At 48.0% G+C, this 21,366-nt stretch overlaps 1 protein-coding gene across 1 annotated transcript; it reads left to right on the top strand.

Moving 5' to 3' along the window:
* The first annotated feature begins 14,374 nt into the window (after positions 1-14,374).
* On the top strand, positions 14,375-18,873 carry LOC147698342 (uncharacterized). The gene is made up of 2 exons (XM_086933430.1): positions 14,375-14,747; positions 18,248-18,873. Exons 1-2 carry the CDS (start codon positions 14,375-14,377, stop codon positions 18,871-18,873), a joined length of 999 nt encoding a protein of 332 aa, XP_086789556.1.
* Positions 18,874-21,366: the final 2,493 nt, after the last annotated feature.

Genomic DNA, 21,366 nt, shown 5'->3' on the forward strand with positions numbered 1-21,366 from the left:
GATCCATTGCTTGTGTCGCTTTACTCTCCGCAATACCAAGAATGCGTACATTATTCCGGCGGGAGCGCCCTTCCTGGTCGTCAAGCTTCTCTGCCAGTTGTTTGTTTTTGGCCTCAAGTCGTGACATGGCCGTCTGCAACTCATTTGTGTCCGTCACCAAGGATTTTGTGACGATCTCCACCTCCTTGATCCGGTCCGCCATTTTGGGGAAATCGGCGTGTAGTAAGCTGAAGTCCGTAGAGATAGTCCCCACTGTGGTCTGTACACTTGAGAGGGCCTCCATAATGTCCTCTAGCGTCACCTTTTTTTCGCCCCATCTCCATCTGACCCTTTGCCCGATGAGGCGCGCCCTTCTGGGAGTGGTGGGAATCCTCTATCATACGCGTATTTGTCCAGTTTTGCCTGCGTGGTCTCGTTCCGCGGGCCCCTGCCCAACATGGTGCCTTCACCAGTAGGGGGCTATGCTTTGCACGGTGCGATGTCCCTCTGGTAGTACGCCCTGCCAGATATTCAGTCCGGGTCTCTCACAGGCCTCAATGGGCCGATCGAAGTTGTAAAGGGTTAGTGCGCTATTACCGCCCTACAGTCCGCGCTGTCCCCTACTCGCGCTTCGTTATTACGCACAGGGGCCGTTAGGGTCAGGCGTGTGCTCCCTGCGCTGTTCCGTGCCAGCGCTCGCTTCTTGCGGAGGTCGGGGGGGGGGGTAATATTGGCAGTAAGTGAGTGATTATGCAGGGTAACTGCCTGTTCCGTGCCAGCGCACGCTTTTTGCGGAGGTCGGGGGGGGTAATTTTGGCAGTAAGTGAGTGATTATGCAGGGTAACTGCCGCTGTATCACCCTTGGCCCCCAAAGTTCCTTAGCACTCAGAGGATGTATGCCCCCACTGTCTCCAGGCCGATCATTCACACTGCCTGCTTCCACTCGAGCCCCCGGCTGCCGTGCGCTCTGCGGGCCTCACCGCACCACTGCTGCTCTCCGCAGCCCGTCACGAGCACCACAATTCCACTTTGGGTCCCCCAGGGGTGTCGCAGCCAATGCGCGTTGCGCTGGGTAAAATTGCAACTCCCGCCGTTGGGTCTTCACCTGCCCTTCTTCACCGCCTCCTCGCCTCGCTCTCCGGCCCACTGACTAATTTAGGCCCCGGCTTCTGTCCCGGTGGTAGGCCGTAGCCAGGCCCACATGATTCCCGTCTGTCCCTGAGGTCGGATTTGTCCCAGCTGCACACCGATCGGCGCCGCCCGGTCCCGGACCTTGATGCAGGCCCCCAGAGCACTGTATTTTAATGGATGGCTAGTCGGATAGTTGTTAAGGACTACGCCGTCCTTGGAGCTCCTTGACTACGCAGCCATCTTGCTAGCCACGCCCCCCCCCCCCCAATTCTTCCTTATTTAGTAATTGGGCCATGTCTGCTCCTCTTGGTGGTGGTTTGATGGCGGTAATAATGGTCCAAGTAAAGTCCTTTTCATTGTGTCCCATGGCCTGGAAATGTTCCACTAAGGGTGCTTTCGGGGTACTGCATCGAATCCTGCTGTGATGTTGGCCAATTCGTAGCTTGATTTTTTGTGTTGTTTGCCCCACATAGATTTTCATACAGGGACAAAAGATGGCATACACGACATTTGATGAATTACAATTAGTGAAGTGTCTTCTCTCATACTTAAGTGACTCATAGTTAAATGTCTTTCCTTCAATTGTGGATTCACACGCTACACACTCGCCGCATTTCTTGTGGCCTGTAAGTGTGGGTAGGCCCCACGCATCGTTTATCGTAACTCTGGGTGCTGGTTGAGGAAGAGCAGCCCTTACAAGGTGGTCTTTAATATTTTTTGGTCTTTTAAACGCAAACATGGGGCGTTCTATATCTAGTGCACCGGCATTGAGTACTGGCCAGTGTTTTAGTATGCATTTCCGTATGGCATTGGATGCTGGGGAGAAGGTTGTAACACAGATACGTCTATCCTGTGTTTCTTGGGCCTTGGTTCCAGGAGTATGTCCTGGGGACAGTACCAGGCTCTCTTGAGAGTGCATCGAACAAGTTTGCGAGGGTAGCCTCGGTTGCGGAGTTTGTTACTGAGTGTCTTGGCCTCAGAAAAGTAGTCTTTCTTGAAGTAACAATTTCGGCAAATACGGAGAAATTGTGAATAGGGCAGTGAGTCTCTCAAGGCCCGGGGGTGGTGGCTACTGTAGCTGAGCAGGGTATTACGCTCTGTAGGGTTTCGGTGAAGACTAGTGGTAAGTCGACCATCTTGATGTTTCATTTCCAGGTCAAGGAAGAGAATAGACTCCTTGCTTACAGATAGGGTGTATTTAAGGCCTCCACTGTTGTTATTGAGCCAATGGAGCATTTGTGTGAGGAATTCAGCTGTGTCTGTCCAAAGCATAAAAATATCATCAATGTATCGTTTCCACAGGGCAATGCCACTGTGGAAAGGATTGGATGAATTCAGAATGTTACACATTTCCAGGTTGTCCGTGTATAGAATTGCTAAGTTGGGAGCAAAAATATCTCCCATGGATGTACCATGTACCTGGCCATAGAACTGATTCTCGAATTGGAAAACGTTTTTTGTCAGGCAGATTTCAAGAAGTTGTAGGATAAATAGTGTGGGGACATTGTGTGGGCGTCTTTTTAGAACTCCCTCAATAACATGTAGTGACTCTATCTGTGGGATATTCGTATATAGTGATTCCAAATCACTATTTACGATATTGCGCACTAACGGTATCAGCAATGGACTCAATCGCCTTGAAGATTGGACTTCACTTCTCTGACTAGCCAGTTCTGAGCAGACCATACTGTGAAAACAACACTCTATCAAAATGTTTTCCTTCCCACTTAACTGTACATATGCAATTCTTTCCCAATGTGCATGCCACCTGACTTCTTGGTTATTAATGTGGTAACCACTAGATGGTTATCTATTGTTCTCTCACAGTGTGCATCATGGATTTCTTGATGCTCTAATCTGTCACCACTCTCCTCTCATCTATTTATCACACACTAACTCCCCTGTTGATCGTCAATCCCTGGAACACACTAGACGCCCCCTATGTCACCCTTATGCTAACTAGAAGCCTTGCAGCACTAGGCTTGTATCCCATGGGCCCACTGCATGTTAACCGTTTACTCAGCACTGCAAACTGTTCACCCTAGCCCTGTATGATTCCCATCACATGCCGCCAACCCTTCATTAGCGTGCTCCCTTTTAAGATGACCGAAGCCATTTAGTACTCGGCTTACAAAGCGTAGAGTCACTGGAATTGATTCCCATCACATGCCGCCAACCCTTCATTAGCGAGCTCCCTTTTAAGATGACCGAAGCCATTTAGTACTCGGCTTACAAAGCGTAGAGTCACTGGAATTGATGGTGAACCCTTATGGATCCTACCATAGCACGCTCCCCTTAAAGCTGGCCGCTGCTTTCAACCGCTATGAATGTCTTCTATTTTCACTAAATGCCATTCAGACCACTTGACCAATTAACTCCTGGATATAGCCTCCCACACACTACGCTCCTACAGCGATTACCGCGAGACCCCGCCGACCAACGACGTCCACGAGTATTTACTCAGTAAGTTATTGCCTTCACTTCCCCTGCATTAAATTCACAGCCCCCGGCGCCAAGGTTACTGAGACTTGTCCTGCCTCTCTTTCAGATATTGCCGAATATCGCCATTCGCGACGGCACCTTCCCCCTAATTGCGTGAACTCGACATATCCTTCAACTTTAGGTAAGCATATGGTTTTTAGATGCCACTCCAGCCTGTCGGTCTCCCAATGTGTTTTTTTCCTTAATTGTGGAATTATCTTCCAGATCACCTTCACGCACCCAGGATCCAACCTGCCCAATCCCTACTCAAAAATTGGTACAGATTGCCCATATCTACGGTAATCCCATTCCCTACATATCACACCCCTGTTAGACCCCTGCCTCACTGCACCGTAATCTTCACACGCGCTGTATGTAGCACAACTATTCTATGTCACTGTTTCTTTCCGGGTTTTAGCAGCCACCTTTATGCGCTGCATCACTCTTTATTAACTACCGGTTCTGCGCCAATCATTTTTAATGCGATACACCTCAATAAGTCTCCTGATTCCGCTGTGATATCTGCTTTCACTCCAAAATGCGACCTCACAATGTCACACTTCGACAATTAGCTGTCCTCACTGCGCCATTCCCATGATCGTTTTTTTAGCAGCCCCTTGTTTCTCTATTATCACGTGTACACGCTGCACCTCACCATTCTTATCTGTCTTCTTGCTTGCTGTTGAATTAAGTATATGTGCCATAAATGCTGGTATTGCCGGACTGCCTTATCATCACTATCTTCCCATGCATAATGTTGCACTTATTTCACTTAATTTGCACGAACCATTAGGCATTTTTCTTGAACTATTATCACTGCGCCCTAATTAGACTAAAGAGTCGCGACTAAAGCGTTACCAAATAGTGCCACTTGTTATGTATCCAATTCCAATGCACAATTGTAAAGTTGCTAATACTAAATCACTGAATGCCATGCCTAGCAAATGGATTTTAAACAGTTTTATTTCTCCTTTTTTTTCCTACTCTCTCCCCTTAAAATTCCTTCTGTAAATTTTGTCCTTTGGTTATGTGTGACTGGTAGGCAACTGTTTGAACTCAAGACGGGCATGTTTTTATCTCTGTCCTGAAGATGATGCCACATATTTAAGTTTCGAAATCGAAACGTCGACACCTATGTACCATATGCCTCCTAAAAAATTAGAATGTATTTGACAATGGCACTTTGATTGAATTAAGTCTGTTTACTGAATACTAGGAAACAGACCTCTTCGCTCGTCTTTGCCTTAATTTACTGTTTTGTCTTGTTTTGTTTGGGTCACAGGTTGTGCCCCCTTGACATTTCCTCTCAATTTTGTGTTATTATTTACACCTGTCAAAATAAAACTCTCTCTGGCTGGACAAAGAACATACTGACTATTTAGCGTATGTTGATTCAAGTGCTCAACTCCCTTGTTCTGGGGACCCCTGACTTTAGTAACAATTAAACGCCCAAGGTCCCTAGTGCATTGCCTTTGGGTTCCCTTGTCTCTTTAAACAATTGACTGTAATCAGCCAGGGCATACGAAGGGTGATGCAATGTGCACCAAGAAGTCCCCACGGGTAGACAATCCAAGGTGATAGTGTTGGGATGGGGATGGAAGTGAACTCTGGAGAGGCCAGAGACTGCTCTGAGGCTACTTTAGTTTCCCTTGAAAGGGTGGACATTGAAGCCTTGTCAGTTTTACCTCCAAATCTGGAGAAGTACACATACAGGTCAACCATTAAGGGGATTTAGGTAGAGGATCTGAGGGATACAGGTGCCAGTGTCAGCATTTTGGCAGCAAGACTGGTATCCCCAGACCAAATGATCCTTGGTATAAGTCACAAGATTACCGGAACTGATAATGAGACTAAGCTTTATCCAATGGCTTTGATTACCTTAGTGTGAGGAGGAGTTACTGGCCAGAAGAAGGTGGTTGTGTCTCCTGCCATACCAGTAGTGTGTCTGTTCGGCAACGAACAGGAGAATTCTGCATGGGCAGAAGTAGAGAGGATGCTGGATCTCCCACAGTGGAAGTGTGTGAGACCTATGGCCCAGGCGAGTCAGAAGGAATTGGAGCTCGAACCTTCAGAAACAAAAAAAGGTAAAGAAGACTGGTGACCTAGCGTCTAAAAGGTCACAGGATCAGGGTAGAAGTCTCCCCAGGGAGATGTCCTGATGCCTTCGGAGGGAACTGCAGTGGTGGCTTGGGCCTGACCTGGCAGAGCTACATGATGCCGCGGGACCTGATGCTCCAAAGAGAACCTATGCATAGAGGAAAAGAAATGCCCTTCTCTTGAGGGCCTAAGGTAGCAAGCTGCTAGGCTGAAAAGGGAAATGTCAGTGTCAGTCACAGGATTTATTGGGAGGATGGGCTCCTGTATACTGAGGCCAGGAACCCTAAACCAGGGACATCCAAGAGAGTGGTGGTTCCCTAGGGATACAGAGAGTTCATCACAACTTTAGCCCATGACATCTGGGACAGACCAAAACCTGGGACAGGTTGGTCACCCATTTTTATTGGCACCAGATCTTTGAGACAGTGAGGGAGGTTTGTTTCTCCTGTGTGACCTGTCAATCTACTGGTAAGACAGGCACACAACCAAAGGCTCCCTTAATTCCACTTCTGTCAAACATCGACACAAAGCGTAGGGGCAACAGGAACGCGAAGCGCAGAGGGACTACATATCCTAGCAGCGGGCGGGAAAAGAACCACAAGTCCCGTGAGGCAGGTCGCGGTCATGCGCGAACGGACATAAAATGATGGCAGCCGCCAGATACCGCGTTGGATATTCCGGATCAACACCAGAAATTACAACCGCCGCGAAGAGGTAAGGAACGGCGTTTCCGTATACCTTCAGAGCCGTCTAGTAGAGGTGCAGGTAATTCCTTGGCGAGAGCGGAGGCTCTGAGCGTCCCGACCTGCTCCCTGCCATACGCTCTGCTTCTGGCACGACCTGACCTGCATCCTGCCCTACGCCTAGCTTCTGGTGCTGTGTGAGGCTGTTAATCATCCCGCCCGAGGTCAGACACCTAGCACTGTGAAACAGCCATACCGGAGCCACCATTGTTAAGCGCTCGCCTTTCCTCATAGATTGCCTAGACGAGCGCTGGTACTTTGCTCAGAGTCATAGGCAATCAGCTGACAGTTCTTGACCATAAACACTTAGTGGTTAGCTCCACTTCTACAGACTTAATTCCTCTTTGCTATGCTGGAAGAGTTGGGATCAGCTCTAATACTGGAGGACAGCTGGTAAATAGTGGCAGTGCCTTCAACTGCACACGTACTGTACCCCTCGTTGGCGAGTGCCCAAACAGGCATTCTTGCGGGGGACGGTTCAATCGTTATCTTTCAGTTCCTCAGTTATCTCGAGTGGCATTGTCGCCACTTCTTAGCACGGTGCCCTCCGTTGGGGAATGACAGGACTGGCGTTCATGGGAGGACGGTGCAGTAGTTGGATTACCCTGTGGGTGACTGAAACCCTTTTTCTTGTGTTCAAGCGTTCTACATCTTGCAGGACTCTTCCGTTCTGTAATAAATATATCAACATAATCCGGTTTGTTTGTGCCTTACTTGGTGATATCAGCCAATCCCGAGGGCAGTCAGGGATTACAAGTTCCAGTGGTTGGGACCCTTTTTTAGGGGGGCAGGGATCAACAAGGTTGATCTGCTTGACCCCCCTACTGCATCCGGAAATAGATTTATCCTAGTGGTAGTGGACCATGCTGTGGTAACGCTCTTGCGTTAGCGCTCTAGTGTTCCGCTAGGCGGAACAGGAAGGACAGCAACGGAAACGGAAGGCGGCCATTTTGTGCATTGGCGCCGACCGTTTCATAGCAAGCAGTTGTGTATCCCCGGCGCTCCGTCATATAATAAAGTAACTGAAGATACTTACCACGTGTGGCACTTTATTTACGATTGTACAATGGCGACGAGGCTTCAGGATCAACGCCGAACCCCGGGAAGAGTGCAGCAAGGGAAATAAGGTCAGAGGAAGCTGACTCAGCCGGCGATCTCAAAAACGAATGTGCAAGGACCACGACGGAGCGTGGCAGAGGGCTACACCGGGCACTACGCAGCGAGCACCCCAGCCTGTGGCACACAGGAAGATCAGGCAGCAGAGGTAGGCCTGCAAGCGCCCCGGGCACCTCGCACCACGGTGCCATTACCGGCAGACACAAGCCATCTAACCCGAGACAAGCGAGCATAGCGATAGTGCCCGCGCAAAGGGAGGCGAGCCGAGGGCAGAGGGGAACATCGTCCTCAGTAAGGAGGTGCCCAGCCAAGCAAACTGGCGGAACAGGGAGAGGGCAGAGGGGAGTCATCCACCACTCGCCCTGAAGAGGCAGCAGACACACAAGCAGCAGGAGGGGCAGGAGCACAGACACTACCCACTCCTACTCACACACAGCGAGGAGAAGACAGTGAGAGTGACCCAGAAGAAGGGGGCCCGACCAGGCAAAACGCACCAGGCAGCCCCCAAGGGAAGACTATTTCTGTCCAGCCCACTAGAAACAGAGCGGGCAGAATGGCAGTTCAATCATCGTCCCTCACGCAGCTTGTGCCCTTCCTAACTAATCCAGGGGAACCGGAGAGGCTATGGGAGGACTGGAAGAGGTACTTCCTTAACTACCTCGACGCATTGGAGGAGGAGGCAGGCGCTCCATACTCCAGCAAAAGAAGAAAAAAATCTTGCTACACAACCTGGGCCCGGAGGGGATCAGAATCTACGACACCATCGTGAAAGTGGAAAGAGATGCCGCAGACACTGATGTATTCAGCCACACCATTGCTGACCTAGACGCACACTTCCGGCCGGTCGTGTGTGTTGCGATTGACCGTTACAATTTTTTCCAAAGGAAGCAAAAGAGTAGCGAAACTGTAGATGAATACGTAGTTGCCCTGCAGAAACTCGCCATCACATGCAAATTCGGAGCCCTACACGACGATCTAATCCGAGACCAGATTATTATGCACACTTCGAGCACCCACGTCCAGGAGAAACTATGGGTGAACGGTGACGCCCCGCTCAAAGAAATTTGGGCCATGGTAAAGAAAGCAGAACTGTCAAAACGCTGTTACCAAGCAGCCAAGAAAGAAACAGGAGGTACACAGTTGGTGTGCCAGATAATGACACAACAAAAAGGGGAACGCCCTAGGCAAAGGGAACCGCAGAAAAATCTGGATGGCAGAAGGCAGAAGTCCACCAATCCCACAGACCTGAGAGGGAACAAGGGAGGACGTCCGAGCTGCTACAGATGTGGGAGTGTCACCCATCTAGGAAATGACAAAGTATGCCCGGCGTTCCGAGCAAAATGTTCGTATTGTGGAATATTTGGTCACTACGAAAAAGTATGCCGCCGGAAACCGAAAGGAACTACAGTGAAGTACGTTGACCGAGAGCAGCAGGACGATACCAATGAGTCAGAAGAAACTGAAGATCTAGAGGAAATCCTGTACATAGATGTCCAGGTATTGGAGATGGATAGCTCAGGAACAGACAAGCCCCGACTGGACATGCACATCGGTGGAATACCGTTGGAAATGATAGCGGACAGTGGAGCTCCCATCTCAATAATTCAAAGAAAAGTATGGGAAGACAAGTTTGTGTCAACACACAGAGAAAGACTACACCCCATGGACTTGCGTCCCGTCACATACACCGGACAGAAGATCCCAATGTTGGGGTACTGTCCCCTATCGTTCGAGTTCAGGGACCGCCAAGCCATGTGAAAACTATACATAGCGGAGAAAGGCCCCTCAGTGCTAAGCTGGAGAGACCAGGGTGCCTTAGGAATTCAGCTGAATCCAGGAGGTATTGAGAAAATCCTGCTTATGGACATGGAGAAAAGAGACGACGTTGAGTCATGGAAAAGGGCGTACCCAAGAGTATTTAATGGTCAAATAGGGGAGCTGGCGAGATACAAGCACCTAATCAAGCTGAAAGAAGGAGCGACGCCAGTGGTGCACAAAGTGAGGAACATCCCGTTCAGGAGCAGAGAGGCGGTACAACAAGAGCTCGACAGACTCGAGAAAGAAGGGGTGATCAGAGCCATAGAGAGTGCAGAGTGGCTTTCTCCCTTGGTGGTAGCTCAAAAACCCAACGGCAAGGTCAGACTATGTGTGGACCTGAGGGAATTGAACAAAAATATACTCATCGACAAGTTCCCCCTACCACGCATAAACGAGATGTTGTCCAAGACCAAGAACATCAAATCGTTTTCAACAGTAGACCTATCGTCGGCCTATCACCAGGTCAAACTACACCCCTCATGTACACACCTCACCTCCTTCATCACACCGTTTGGTTGTTATAAATTCGTAAGGATGCCATTTGGCTTAGCTTCGGCAGCCGCGGTCTTCCAAAAGATGATGCACAAATTACTGAGAGGAGTCGACGATGTCCAATTCTTCCAAGATGATATCTTGTTGATGGGGAAATCCATGCACGACCACAATGAAAAGCTCCACAAAGTATTCAAGATCCTACAAGACAACGGACTGACCGCGGAATGGTCGAAGTGCAGATTGGGAGTGAAATCAGTCACTTATCTAGGCCACGAAGTAAGTGAAGAAGGGATCAAGCCCAAAACCGCAAACATGAAGGCGATTCAAGATGCACCCACCCCGAGCAAGAAGGAAGATGTTCGGTCATTCTTGGGAATGGCCGAATACTACAGCAAGTTCGTGCCACAATTTGCTTCCAAGACGCACCACCTACGACAGCTGCTCAAGGAGAGGAACAGATTCCTGTGGGGTCAGGCAGAACAAGCGGAGTTTGAGACATTAAAGAAGGAGATGAGTACCACCATCCCACTTAAGGGGTTCGATCCCCAGGCAGAGTCAATCCTCATGACGGACGCCAGTGACCGAGGACTGGGGGCAGTTTTAATGCAACGAACAGAGAATGGCGAGATGCACACTGTCAGCTTCGCATCCAGATCCCTAGCCCCCAACGAAGAAAAATTCAGCGTGGTGGAGAAGGAGATGCTGGCAGTGGTGTGGGCCATGGAGAGATTCCGCCAGTACCTGTGGGGAGCGCGATTCTTAGTGAAAACGGACCACAAACCCTTAGTCCGAGTATTGACATCGAGTGGCCATGCGCACGCCACACCCAGGATTGCTAAAATGACTCTACGCCTGTTAGACTTTCTGTACGATGTGGAACACATCCCCGGGCCACAGAACAAAGTGGCAGACTTCCTTAGCAGAGCAGCGGCCATGGAAGCGGGGAGTGACCAAGAAGAACAGGCATGGGAAGGCTATGTAGTCGCCACGATCCAAGAGGCAGAGAAAGTGATAAGCATGCAAGAGTGGGAGGAAGCATACAAGGAGGATGTCGATCTTGAAGCCATCAAGGGGTATGTCATCCATGGATGGCCGGAGAAGAGACGTCTAAGGGAAGAGCTCCGAAGGTACTGGGAGGTGAGAGAGGAACTATTACTGGCCGAGAATTCCATCTTCTTGTTGAGAGGGGACAAAGTGATACCACCCAAAGGCATACTGGAACACTTGATGGCCTTACTACACGAAGGACACCAGGGCATCACCAAGACCAAGGCCCTTGCCAGGCAAGCTTACTGGTGGCCGGCCATCGATGCGCAGGTTGAAAGGCACGTGAGGCAGTGCGAATCTTGTGCCAAGGCAGACAAATCTCAAAATCTTATCAGACCACCCCTGGGGAAATTTCCAATACCGGATGGACCTTGGGAAATGCTATCAGTGGACATTTTGGGACCAATCCTAAACAAAGCAGGGACTCAGAAATATGTAGTAGCACTGGTGGACAAATTCTCCAAATGGCCTGAAGTAGAAGTAAGAGAAAACATGGACACTGAGGCGGTGGTGAACTTCTTGCAGTCCACATTCATAAGAGAAGGAATTCCGAAAGTCATCATTAGCGATAATGGACCTCAGTTCGGCAAAATGGATGACCTTCACAGAAAGGAATGGGATAGAAGTGAAGCACCCACCCATCTATCATCCTGCGGGAAATGGCCAAGTGGAGCGGTTTAACCGCGTGATTATGGGGACCATCCAGGCTGCCATCAATGATGGTTTAGACTGGGAGAAGGAACTGGAAAAGATGGTCTGGGCATACAGGATCACACCGGGAAGCACCGGATACAGCCCTTTTAAGATTTTGAGAGGGAGAGAAGCGTTCACCAAGGACAATCAGGCGTGGAGGAAGTTGGTGATACAGAGCAGGTGGTCTCCAGCAGTGGTAAAAAGGAACCTAGAGAGAGCACAGGAGATCTATACGACGCACTTCAACAAGAACCACAAAGTAAAGAGAGCAGAACTAGAGAAAGGGGACTGGGTAAGAGTCAAACTAGCAGTCCTCAAGAAGAAGGGCGAGAGCAAGTTCTCGCCACCATTACAAGTTCTGGAGCCGTACGACCGATCGGCTTTGCTGAGCGACGGAAAGGTATGGTCACAGGACCGGATGGCCAGATGCAGCAGGATCATCAAAGGGGAAAGTGATGTGGAAGAAGGTCTAGAGAATGTCGAAGAAGATGGTGAAGAAGAAAGTAGCAGAGGAAGAAATGTGAACGTAGAAGAGGGACAGCAGGAAGTAGTTGAGGATGAAGGTGGAGCAAGAGAGCGAGAAGGACAGAAGAGCGGATGGACTGAAGAGAGGAACGAGGAGGTGACAGACAAGGGTGGAACTCAAGGAGAAGAGAGCATTGGAAGAAGGGAACAGGAATGCAGTGAGAGAACGATGAAGGTGAGAACCAGAGTGGGGAGAGAAGTGAAGACGCCAGAGAGATTCAAGGTCTTTAACATGGACTGGAAGTAAGAACTTTTATTGTTGATTCACTGTGATTAAAGGGGGGAGATATGTGGTTACGCTCTTGCGTTAGCGCTCTAGTGTTCCGCTAGGCGGAACAGGAAGGACAGCAACGGAAACGGAAGGCGGCCATTTTGTGCATTGGCGCCGACCGTTTCATAGCAAGCAGTTGTGTATCCCCGGCGCTCCGTCATATAATAAAGTAACTGAAGATACTTACCACGTGTGGCACTTTATTTACCATTGTACACATGCCACTAGATATCCAGATGCAATTTCCTTCAGGACTGCAACTGCTCCTGCAGTAGCAAATCTTCTCCTTGGAATCCTCACCAGACCAGACATTAGTTTGAATGATTACTTGGGGTAATATTGTTTAATGCAAAATTGTATAATATTAATCTGAAATAAGTCAAAGACTGGCATTGCTAATATATCAATAACTGTGGACTATGTGTACTTTGTATGTTAGAACAAGATGTAACTATAAATATATAAATGTTGTATGACACTATTTTTGATTCACTGTTAGATTGATGCATGCATGTTGTTAATCTATGTAATGAGATCCTCGGGGGGAGCAGAGCGAAGCGGTCTCCCCCCGCGGATTTTCGCCCGATGGGACAGACCAGGAGCAATGACGCGTTAGTGCAGGGCAGCGCGCGCGAGGCTTAATGCGTAGGCGTTTAGTCAGGGAGCGCCATTTTAGGTTCCTGTTCCGAGGCAGGAGCGTTTCGGCGAGGTGGGGCATTTTGAAGAAAACATAAGTGCCTTTCAAGCAACGGAGCTTACCGGAGCGGCCATGGTGACACAGGAGGCACTGCAGGAGGCGCTCCGCGTCATAGCGGCAGCCGGCAGGAGCGACCTGTTGGCGGCAGGCACCGGCGGCGCAGCTGACCCCCCCCTCCTCACAGACCTCCGAGGAGACAGGCGGCGAATGGCGTAAGGAGAGCCATTGAGGCATGCAGGCAGACCGTGACTGCGAGGAGGGGCGCGAGGAGAGCTCGTTCGGCCAGAGGGGCTCGACAGGCAGTGGGGCATGCCAGGCAAGCAGCTCTATGGAGGGGGCAGACCTCCCGCTCGCTATCCCCTGCGATGCTCCGTGGGACTGGCTGTGTGGTCAGGCTGCCGGGTGAGTTGGATACGCCCCCGCAAGGAAGGGAGGGGTTAGCTGTGGGCGGGTCTGGCCCAGGCCCCCAGCGCTCGGCGGTGGGCAGGGGCAGACAGGTTAGAGCAGCTCCAGTTAGGCAGCCCCGCCCTAGGCCAGTTCCTATATTTACTGTGCCCCTAGGTTTCGAGGGCCACAAATCAACAGCTGGCCCCAATTGCACGCCTCAGCACCCCACATTAGTAACCCAGCAGCCCCAGCCACAGCCTTTGGTGGATTATTCGAGCGGCAGCGAGGATGAGGCTGCGCTTGCGCCAAGCCACCCAATGGGCGCCTGCTCCCAGTTAAACATACCATGCGCTAGGTCCAGGCACAGTGAACAGGAGCTGGAGGATGTAGGGTGTGATTTTAGAATTGAAGACAACACCCCTGAGGACCTTTCTGTATATTTTCCACCCGAGCGAGAAGGTTTTCAGACACATGAGGTAGGGGAGGTTTCTCAGATTAGGGAGGGGGCTCCGGCAGAACAAGGCCAAGATGATTTTATACAGTATATGTACGACAATGGGCTGAAGCACACCAGATTTAACAGAGACTACATTTTCCCAGAGGCACGCCAGTCACCATTAGGTTTTGCGCCAGATGAGACAGAGTTGGGCCGCAGTCTAACAGGGCAGTGGGTGTGGGTAGAGCGCCTCCTCTGCGGAAGTACAACAGAAACATAGGGATGTAAGAAAACCAAACAGCAAGAGGATCCTAGTAGAAGAGACAGATAGGGTGTCAGGTGGCTTTGGAGCGGAGCAACGTCAGACCAGGAATACGTCAATCAGTAGGAGAGCGCTAGGTAGGGAATTTGCGACGGACAAAGCGGCCACTAATCAGGGTGGTTTTAATGTGGAATTTATGGCGGATCCACAACAGGCGGACAGGTTTTTGGAGCGAGAGCCTGTTTTTAATTGGGACACTTACGATGGGGGTGTGGGAGATGGCGAGCGTCCGGGAGGAAGCAGCCAAATCTTTGCCCCACAAGTCATAGGAGCAGAGAGAGCGACATTTCCACAGGATTTAGAGGAGCGGAATGTTGGCAAACAACTGAGAGGTTTGCAGCAAAGACAATCAGCTCCAGCAGTGGGCTCAGGGAGGGGGGCTGGGACAACGAACTCTGTTCCATCGTTACAGGTCCAAGAAGAAGATGCGGACGCTGGTCTACAGAAGGAGAATCTCGAGCGGATCTCTCAAGAAGAACTGAGACGACGTGACGAACAGCTTCCAAAGCGTAAGCCGCGTTGGTGGGGGGCATGGGATGTCTCTTCACAGGTTATGGGTGAAAAGGTCCAAGATCAGGAGCCTCAGGTACACAGCAAAGGGGGGCCCGCACAGGCATGTGTACAGGTTGGTAAGTCAGCTCACAACACCAGACAAACAAGCACTGAAGGCAGTTCACAGGTGCCAGGCAGGTTGCCTTATATGGGCATGTCAATGCCGCTAGGAACTCATTTGTCTCTCAAGACAAAGCAAAAGATATGGCAGCATGACTACGTAGATGTTTTCCGTTTACTGCACAGAGATGTACAATCTAGAGAAGGGTCCAAGGAGGAGGAGATGGAACTGGCAAGACGCCCTAGGGTGCCGAGAAATATAGACAATTGGTCGTCGGCCTTTTTAATTTTCTCCAGTATCTATTGTGAAAAATATCCGGAAAGGGCAGTTTCACTCTTCAAGTATATGGATGTGGTACGCAAAGCCCACATGCATTTTGGTGGTTTCTCCTGGCTGAACTACGACGAGGAGTTCAGGGCCAGGATGAACATGGACCCTTCAAAATCCTGGGGTGACATAGATACAGAATTATGGTTGCAATGGATGGCATCCTCCCAGCTTACGGAAACCACTCACACAGCTAGCGGCTTGCCTGTGGCGTACCGGTCCTTTCCAGGGCGCGCCGCCCAGGGAGGGGCGGGGTTCGTTACAAGGGGCCATCCAAGCGGTTTGGGCTCCTGCTGGAATTACAACAGGGGGTATTGTAACCGGCCATATTGTAGATTCAAACACGAGTGTTCCCAGTGCGGAGGCAGACATATGCTATTTCAGTGCCTTACGCCTGCATCAGACGCAAACGAGCACACCCCCCAAACACAAATACATGCAGCCAGGGGCAGGGGAACTCCACTCCCTCCTATACCAAAAAGCTTTTACCCCAATTAAATGGGAATTGCTCACCCCTTGGTTAGACAGGTACCCGGATAGCGAGGCGGCTGCCAAACTTTATTGGGGTTTTAAGGAGGGGTTTCGAATTGGTTACCAGGGCCCCAGATACAGGCGGTGGGCAGAGAACTTGAGGTCTGCTAGAGATTTTCCGGAGGTGGTGGGTAGGAAACTGGCAGAAGAAGTTTGCTTAGGCAGAATAGCTGGGCCTTTTGAGGAGATGCCGTTTGTTCATTTCATGGTGTCGCCGCTAGGTGTCATTCCTAAAAAAGCTGCAGGTGAATTCCACATGATTCAGCACCTTTCTTGGCCGGAGGGTAGCTCTATAAATGACTTTATTGCTGATGAGGACACAGCAGTCTCTTACACTACAGTGGATGAGGCTTTAAAAATGGTGCGAAGTTTAGGGGATCAGGCCGAGCTTGCCAAATGCGACATTCAGTCTGCTTTTCGATTGATACCGATACACCCCATAGATTTCGAGCTCTTGGGCATGCAGCTGAATGGATATTTTTACTTTGACAAAGTTTTACCAATGGGGTGCGCAGTGTCCTGTGCCCTTTTTGAATTGTTCAGTTCATTTTTGCAGTGGATTTTTCAGCAAGAGTGTAGGGTAGGTAAGGTGTGTCACTATCTTGATGACTTTTTATTTATGGGTCCGGCGAAGTCCGGTCATTGTGAGAGAGCTTTACAAGTTTTCAGCATATGGCAGAAACATTTGGGGTGCCTTTAGCACGAGATAAAACGGAAGGCCCCAGCATACAGATTACTTTTCTTGGAATAGAGATCAATACAGTGGAGATGGTAGCTCGGCTTCCTAGGAAGAAGTTAGAAGAGATTAAGTCATGCATTCAAGAGGCCCTTCAGGTAGACAAATTGCAACTCAGGCAAGTCCAAAAACTATTAGGATATTTGAACTTTGCGTGCAGAGTAGTTCGGGCAGGAAGGACATGCTGCAGGTTATTGGGCATGGCCATGTCGGGAGCAACTCTGCCACATCATAAAATCAGGCTCACCAGAAACATAAAGGAGGATTTAAGGATTTGGTTGTTCTTTTTAGAGGATTTCAATGGAGTGCCGCTATTGTTCATCGAAGAAAGCATGAAGTGGCAGGTGCAAATGTACTCGGATGCGTCAGGTTTACATGGATTTGGCATTTTTTGGGATGGGCGCTGGTGCGCCGAGCGGTGGCCAGAAGAGTGGATCTCCCAAGGTCGCAGTATAGCGTTTTTGGAGCTTTTTCCCCTTTTAGTCGCTTTGCAGGTATGGGGCCAGGAACTTAGCAATAGGACGATCCTTTTTCATGTAGACAACATGTCAGTAGTTCATTTAATAAACAGGCAGAAAGCTAGGGACAGGAGAGTGCTAGGCCTTTTGAGGGCTTTCATGTTGTTAAGTCTGCGTCTGAATATTGTGTTTCGGGCAGCACACATTGCAGGTATCAATAACTCCATTGCTGATGCGCTCTCTCGTTCCCAGTGGGACAGATTTCGCGAACTGGCCCCGGGAGCAGCAGTCAAGAAATCATCGGTGCCCCTCAGCGTCTGGGCTCTAGGGGACTAAGGATACTACAGCTGGTGGAGAATTCAATAGCGTCATCTACACAACGAAGTTATATGCTGGCATGGCACAAATTTATAAGTTATGTTGACACTTATAACTTAGTAAAAAGAGAAGAGATGTATATCCCCCTTATACTTGATTTTGTTTTAACTTTAATTGATAAAGGTTTGTCACATAACACTATAGCGGGTAAGCTAGCGGGGATTTCCTTCTACGGACAATTATATTGGGGCCGGGACCCAAATAACCATGTACTGGTGAAGAGAGTGTTGAAGGGGTTGCAGAGAGCGAAGGCGACAAGTCCACACACAAGAGCACCAATAACTTTTGATTTGCTCCAGCAACTGTTAGGGTCCTTACACAAATCTTGTTACAATGTTCATGAGATTAGGCTTTTTAGATTAGTAATGATATGGCTCTTTTTTGGAGCATTTAGAGTTTCCGAACTTTTAGGTTTGAAGACCGACTACGGTTTATGTGGCAGGGATGTTTGCTTGGAGGGCGATACCTTGAAAATATGGTTATGCAAATCAAAAACAGATCAATTGGGGCAAGGGGTGTGGATACACCTAAAAGTGACCCACATGCAAGGTTGTTGCCCAGTACAAGAGTGGAGAGAGTTTCAGTTTTTCACAGGTGTTCTGGGTGGGCCAATTTTTGTGCATAAGACAGGTGCAAAACTTTCGATTCACCAGCTGTTGGTGGTCATGAGACGCACACTTTTATTGTTAGGTTTAAATCCAATGAATTATGCAACACATTCCTTTCGTATAGGAGCAGCATCAGAAGCAGCTTGTTTGGGTTTGGGTTGGAGTGCGATCAAAAGGATAGGAAGGTGGAGTTCTAACTGCTGTGCACGCTATGTAAAAAAATAAAAAAAAAATAAATAAATAAATAAATAAACACATTCTGTAGTTTACGCATGGACATTAGTCCATAGTCATAAGTTGTTAAGAATCAATTTGTATGGTTTCTTTTTCTTATTGGGTTTGTTTTTCTTTCATCTAGGTGACATTCGGGGTTTGAATCCGGCCAAAAAACAAATCTGGATTGTAGGACACTCATTTGTGAAGTGGGCCGCGATCTTTGCGGATCATCAAATCTATGGAAGGAATTTAGGTATCCCCGGCGCTGGGCATGAACTTTACTGGTGCGGTAAAGGGGGCATGCGCTGGGAGAACTTGTTTCCTTTATTGGCTAAGATCAGGTATGACAGGGGTGGTCCTGATATGCTCATTCTCCATCTGGGCGAAAATGACCTAGTGGCATTATCGGGGTTAAGTCTAATCAAAGCCATGCAATTAGATTTAGCTGTGGTTTGTAACAACTGGCTAGGGACCAGCCTAGTATGGACTGAATTTGTGTTTAGGCAACAATGGAAGAATGCAAGGAGTCAGACTGACATGGAAAAGGCCAGAAAAAAGGTAAACAGGGCCATGAAGATTTTCTGTGTGGGTTTGGGGATCCAGACAATTGCACATGACAGCATCACTGGAAAGGACGGCCATCTGTTTAGGGAAGACGGCGTCCATTTAACTCAGTTGGGGATGGCGTATTACATACTTGAGATCAGAGACATGTTATCAAAAAGTTTGAAAGTAGATCTGTGGGTGTCTTCCAAAAGGGAGGAATAAAAAAAAACAAAAAAAAAAAAAACAGCATGGGTGGGGTCAGGAAAAATCCAAGGTTTTTCCTGGGTGGCGGAATAGGGGGAGGTCAAGATCTAGAGCGGACTTGACCGTCCTTCAGGAGAGAGGGTGGTGGGAGGTACAAGATAGGGGAAAAGGGAAGAAAGATGGAAAGGGATAAGATTTTGAAACATGGTCGTGAATTCAAGGAAAAGGAAGTTATATTGGTTTGGAAATATACAGTTATAAACAAACATGTGCAAAAAGAAATGTTATGGTTTTGGCATAATATGCAAATTCAATGGTTTGAAGATAAGTGAAAATTACAACTGTTTAAAGGTGTATGGATATTATAAATTGCCTGATCTATAGAATAAAAGTGGCCTTTTATTCTATCCAGTGGTGTTGTCTCATTGTGTAGGGTCTGGATTATTTCGGGCGATGAGATCCTCGGGGGGAGCAGAGCGAAGCGGTCTCCCCCCGCGGATTTCGCCCGATGGGACAGACCAGGAGCGATGACGCGTTAGTGCAGGGCAGCGCGCGCGAGGCTTAATGCGTAGGCGTTTAGTCAGGGAGCGCCATTTTAGGTTCCTGTTCCGAGGCAGGAGCGTTTCGGCGAGGCCCGCCCACCCAACCCTGATGACAAGATGTTAATTAATAAAATTCTTGTATACTGTTAACAATTTTTTATGTGAATTTAGATATGTTAAACACGAAATATGCCACGTTAGGTCAGGCAATTGTTGTGTATCCTATTATCTAGAGCGGACTTGACCGTCCTTCAGGAGAGAGGGTGGTGGGAGGTACAAGATGGGGGAAAAGGGAAGAAAGATGGAAAGGGATAAGATTTTGAAACATGGTCGTGAATTCAAGGAAAAGGAAGTTATATTGGTTTGGAAATATACAGTTATAAACAAACATGTGCAAAAAGAAATGTTATGGTTTTGGCATAATATGCAAATTCAATGGTTTGAAGATAAGTGAAAATTACAACTGTTTAAAGGTGTATGGCTATTATAAATTGCCTGATCTATAGAATAAAAGTGGCCTTTTATGCTATCCAGTGGTGTTGTCTCATTGTGTAGGGTCTGGATTATTTCAGGTGATGAGTTGCCAGATAGAAATTTGTAATTCATTTATTGCAACTCTTAACAGGTACCAAACTGATGTCTAGATATGGCTACAAGACCACGAACCACATAACTAATGTTTGAATTTTAAACAATGTTTCTCTGGATTATATATGATGTGTTCTTGATCGGACCCCAATGAAGCATTTTGGCTTTGTAATTTTGTTAATAGACCACCTTGAATAGGGATGTGAGCAGTTGAACTGAAACACTACAACCCAATCCTGATAGGCACACCTTTGTCAATCTGATTAGATCTGTCAGGCTAAATATGCGGAATCTCAACGTTCGGTGAGCAATAACATTCGGCAATTATAAAATAGTGGAAACAGTATGGAACAAAGATGTATTGTCCATTATACTTCTATACAATCTGTAATAGAACCAGGACCACCACAGAAATAGCACATGCGATGCAAACTTAGTAATGGCTGCCGTTCTTTTACACAATTGAGATATGGCCGCCACAGAGCGCACTAGTCCTCTTTCGCGCTCCAAACGTGAATAAAAGCCGCATTTTGAAACTGACGTGGATGTATGCAAATCCGATTGCTGCTCCAGTCCACGAAGATTTAAATACTTTTGGAGGTATGTTAACGCTATAGGAATATAGATAGGCACTAAACATCTATATAATAGTACTCTAAAACCTGCATTTCTATTTAAATAGATCTGAAGTCTAATCACGCTATGTAAGAAGAGCTAGACCTACTTCGACCTCGATACTTTGGTAACTGTGGATGTTGCCCTATGTTTAAATAGATAATAGTTATAGCGCGTTTTGAATGTCTTAGCAGTTGAACGTCCCTGGGTTAATATATAGCTCTTGCCCACAAAATCGAACATTTGCTAAGATTTATTTCACGGCCATAGAGAAGGAGAACCATACGAGAGATGCCCAACATATTCCCCATTAGAATAACGTTGCTGGTTATTTGTGAATTATTTAATGGATCTAAGCAAGGTCGAGTTGTAACATGATTGAGATATGTCCTCAATATTGATAGGTACATGTAGGAAGTTTCCCTCCCTGTGCTTAATGGCTACTGTGTAATAAGCAACATGAATATGCTCAAATGTTATTACTAGATCGATTGTAGATAAGTTTTATCCTTTAATGTAAGATGTTATATATATTTTTTTAAAACTATATTTCACTTAAACAGATCACAATGTCAAAAGCGCTGCCCCATAAGAGCAACATTAACAGGCTCTGATACGGCTTCTCGTTGATAAAAAGGTATATGTGCCTCTTGCACTATTATGTTGTATTATAGTGCAACAACAGTGATATGATTATGAACTATGAGGGAGAACAGCAAATTCTCTGCAAGTTGTAACATGTGTGTTCTGAGATAATAATGCGACA

Source organism: Lissotriton vulgaris, chromosome 8, assembly GCF_964263255.1.
Source record: "Lissotriton vulgaris chromosome 8, aLisVul1.2, whole genome shotgun sequence".
NCBI classification, from domain to species: domain Eukaryota; kingdom Metazoa; phylum Chordata; class Amphibia; order Caudata; family Salamandridae; genus Lissotriton; species Lissotriton vulgaris.

What these genes read in the sequence shown, in the direction of transcription:
- LOC147698342 (XM_086933430.1), top strand. Translation starts at nt 14,375, where the DNA reads ATGGCGGATCCACAACAGGCGGACAGGTTTTTGGAGCGAGAGCCTGTT. An exon ending in TGACGAACAGCTTCCAAAGC is followed by an intron (nt 14,748 to 18,247) that starts GTAAGCCGCGTT and finishes TCTTTCATCTAG; the next exon opens with GTGACATTCGGGGTTTGAAT.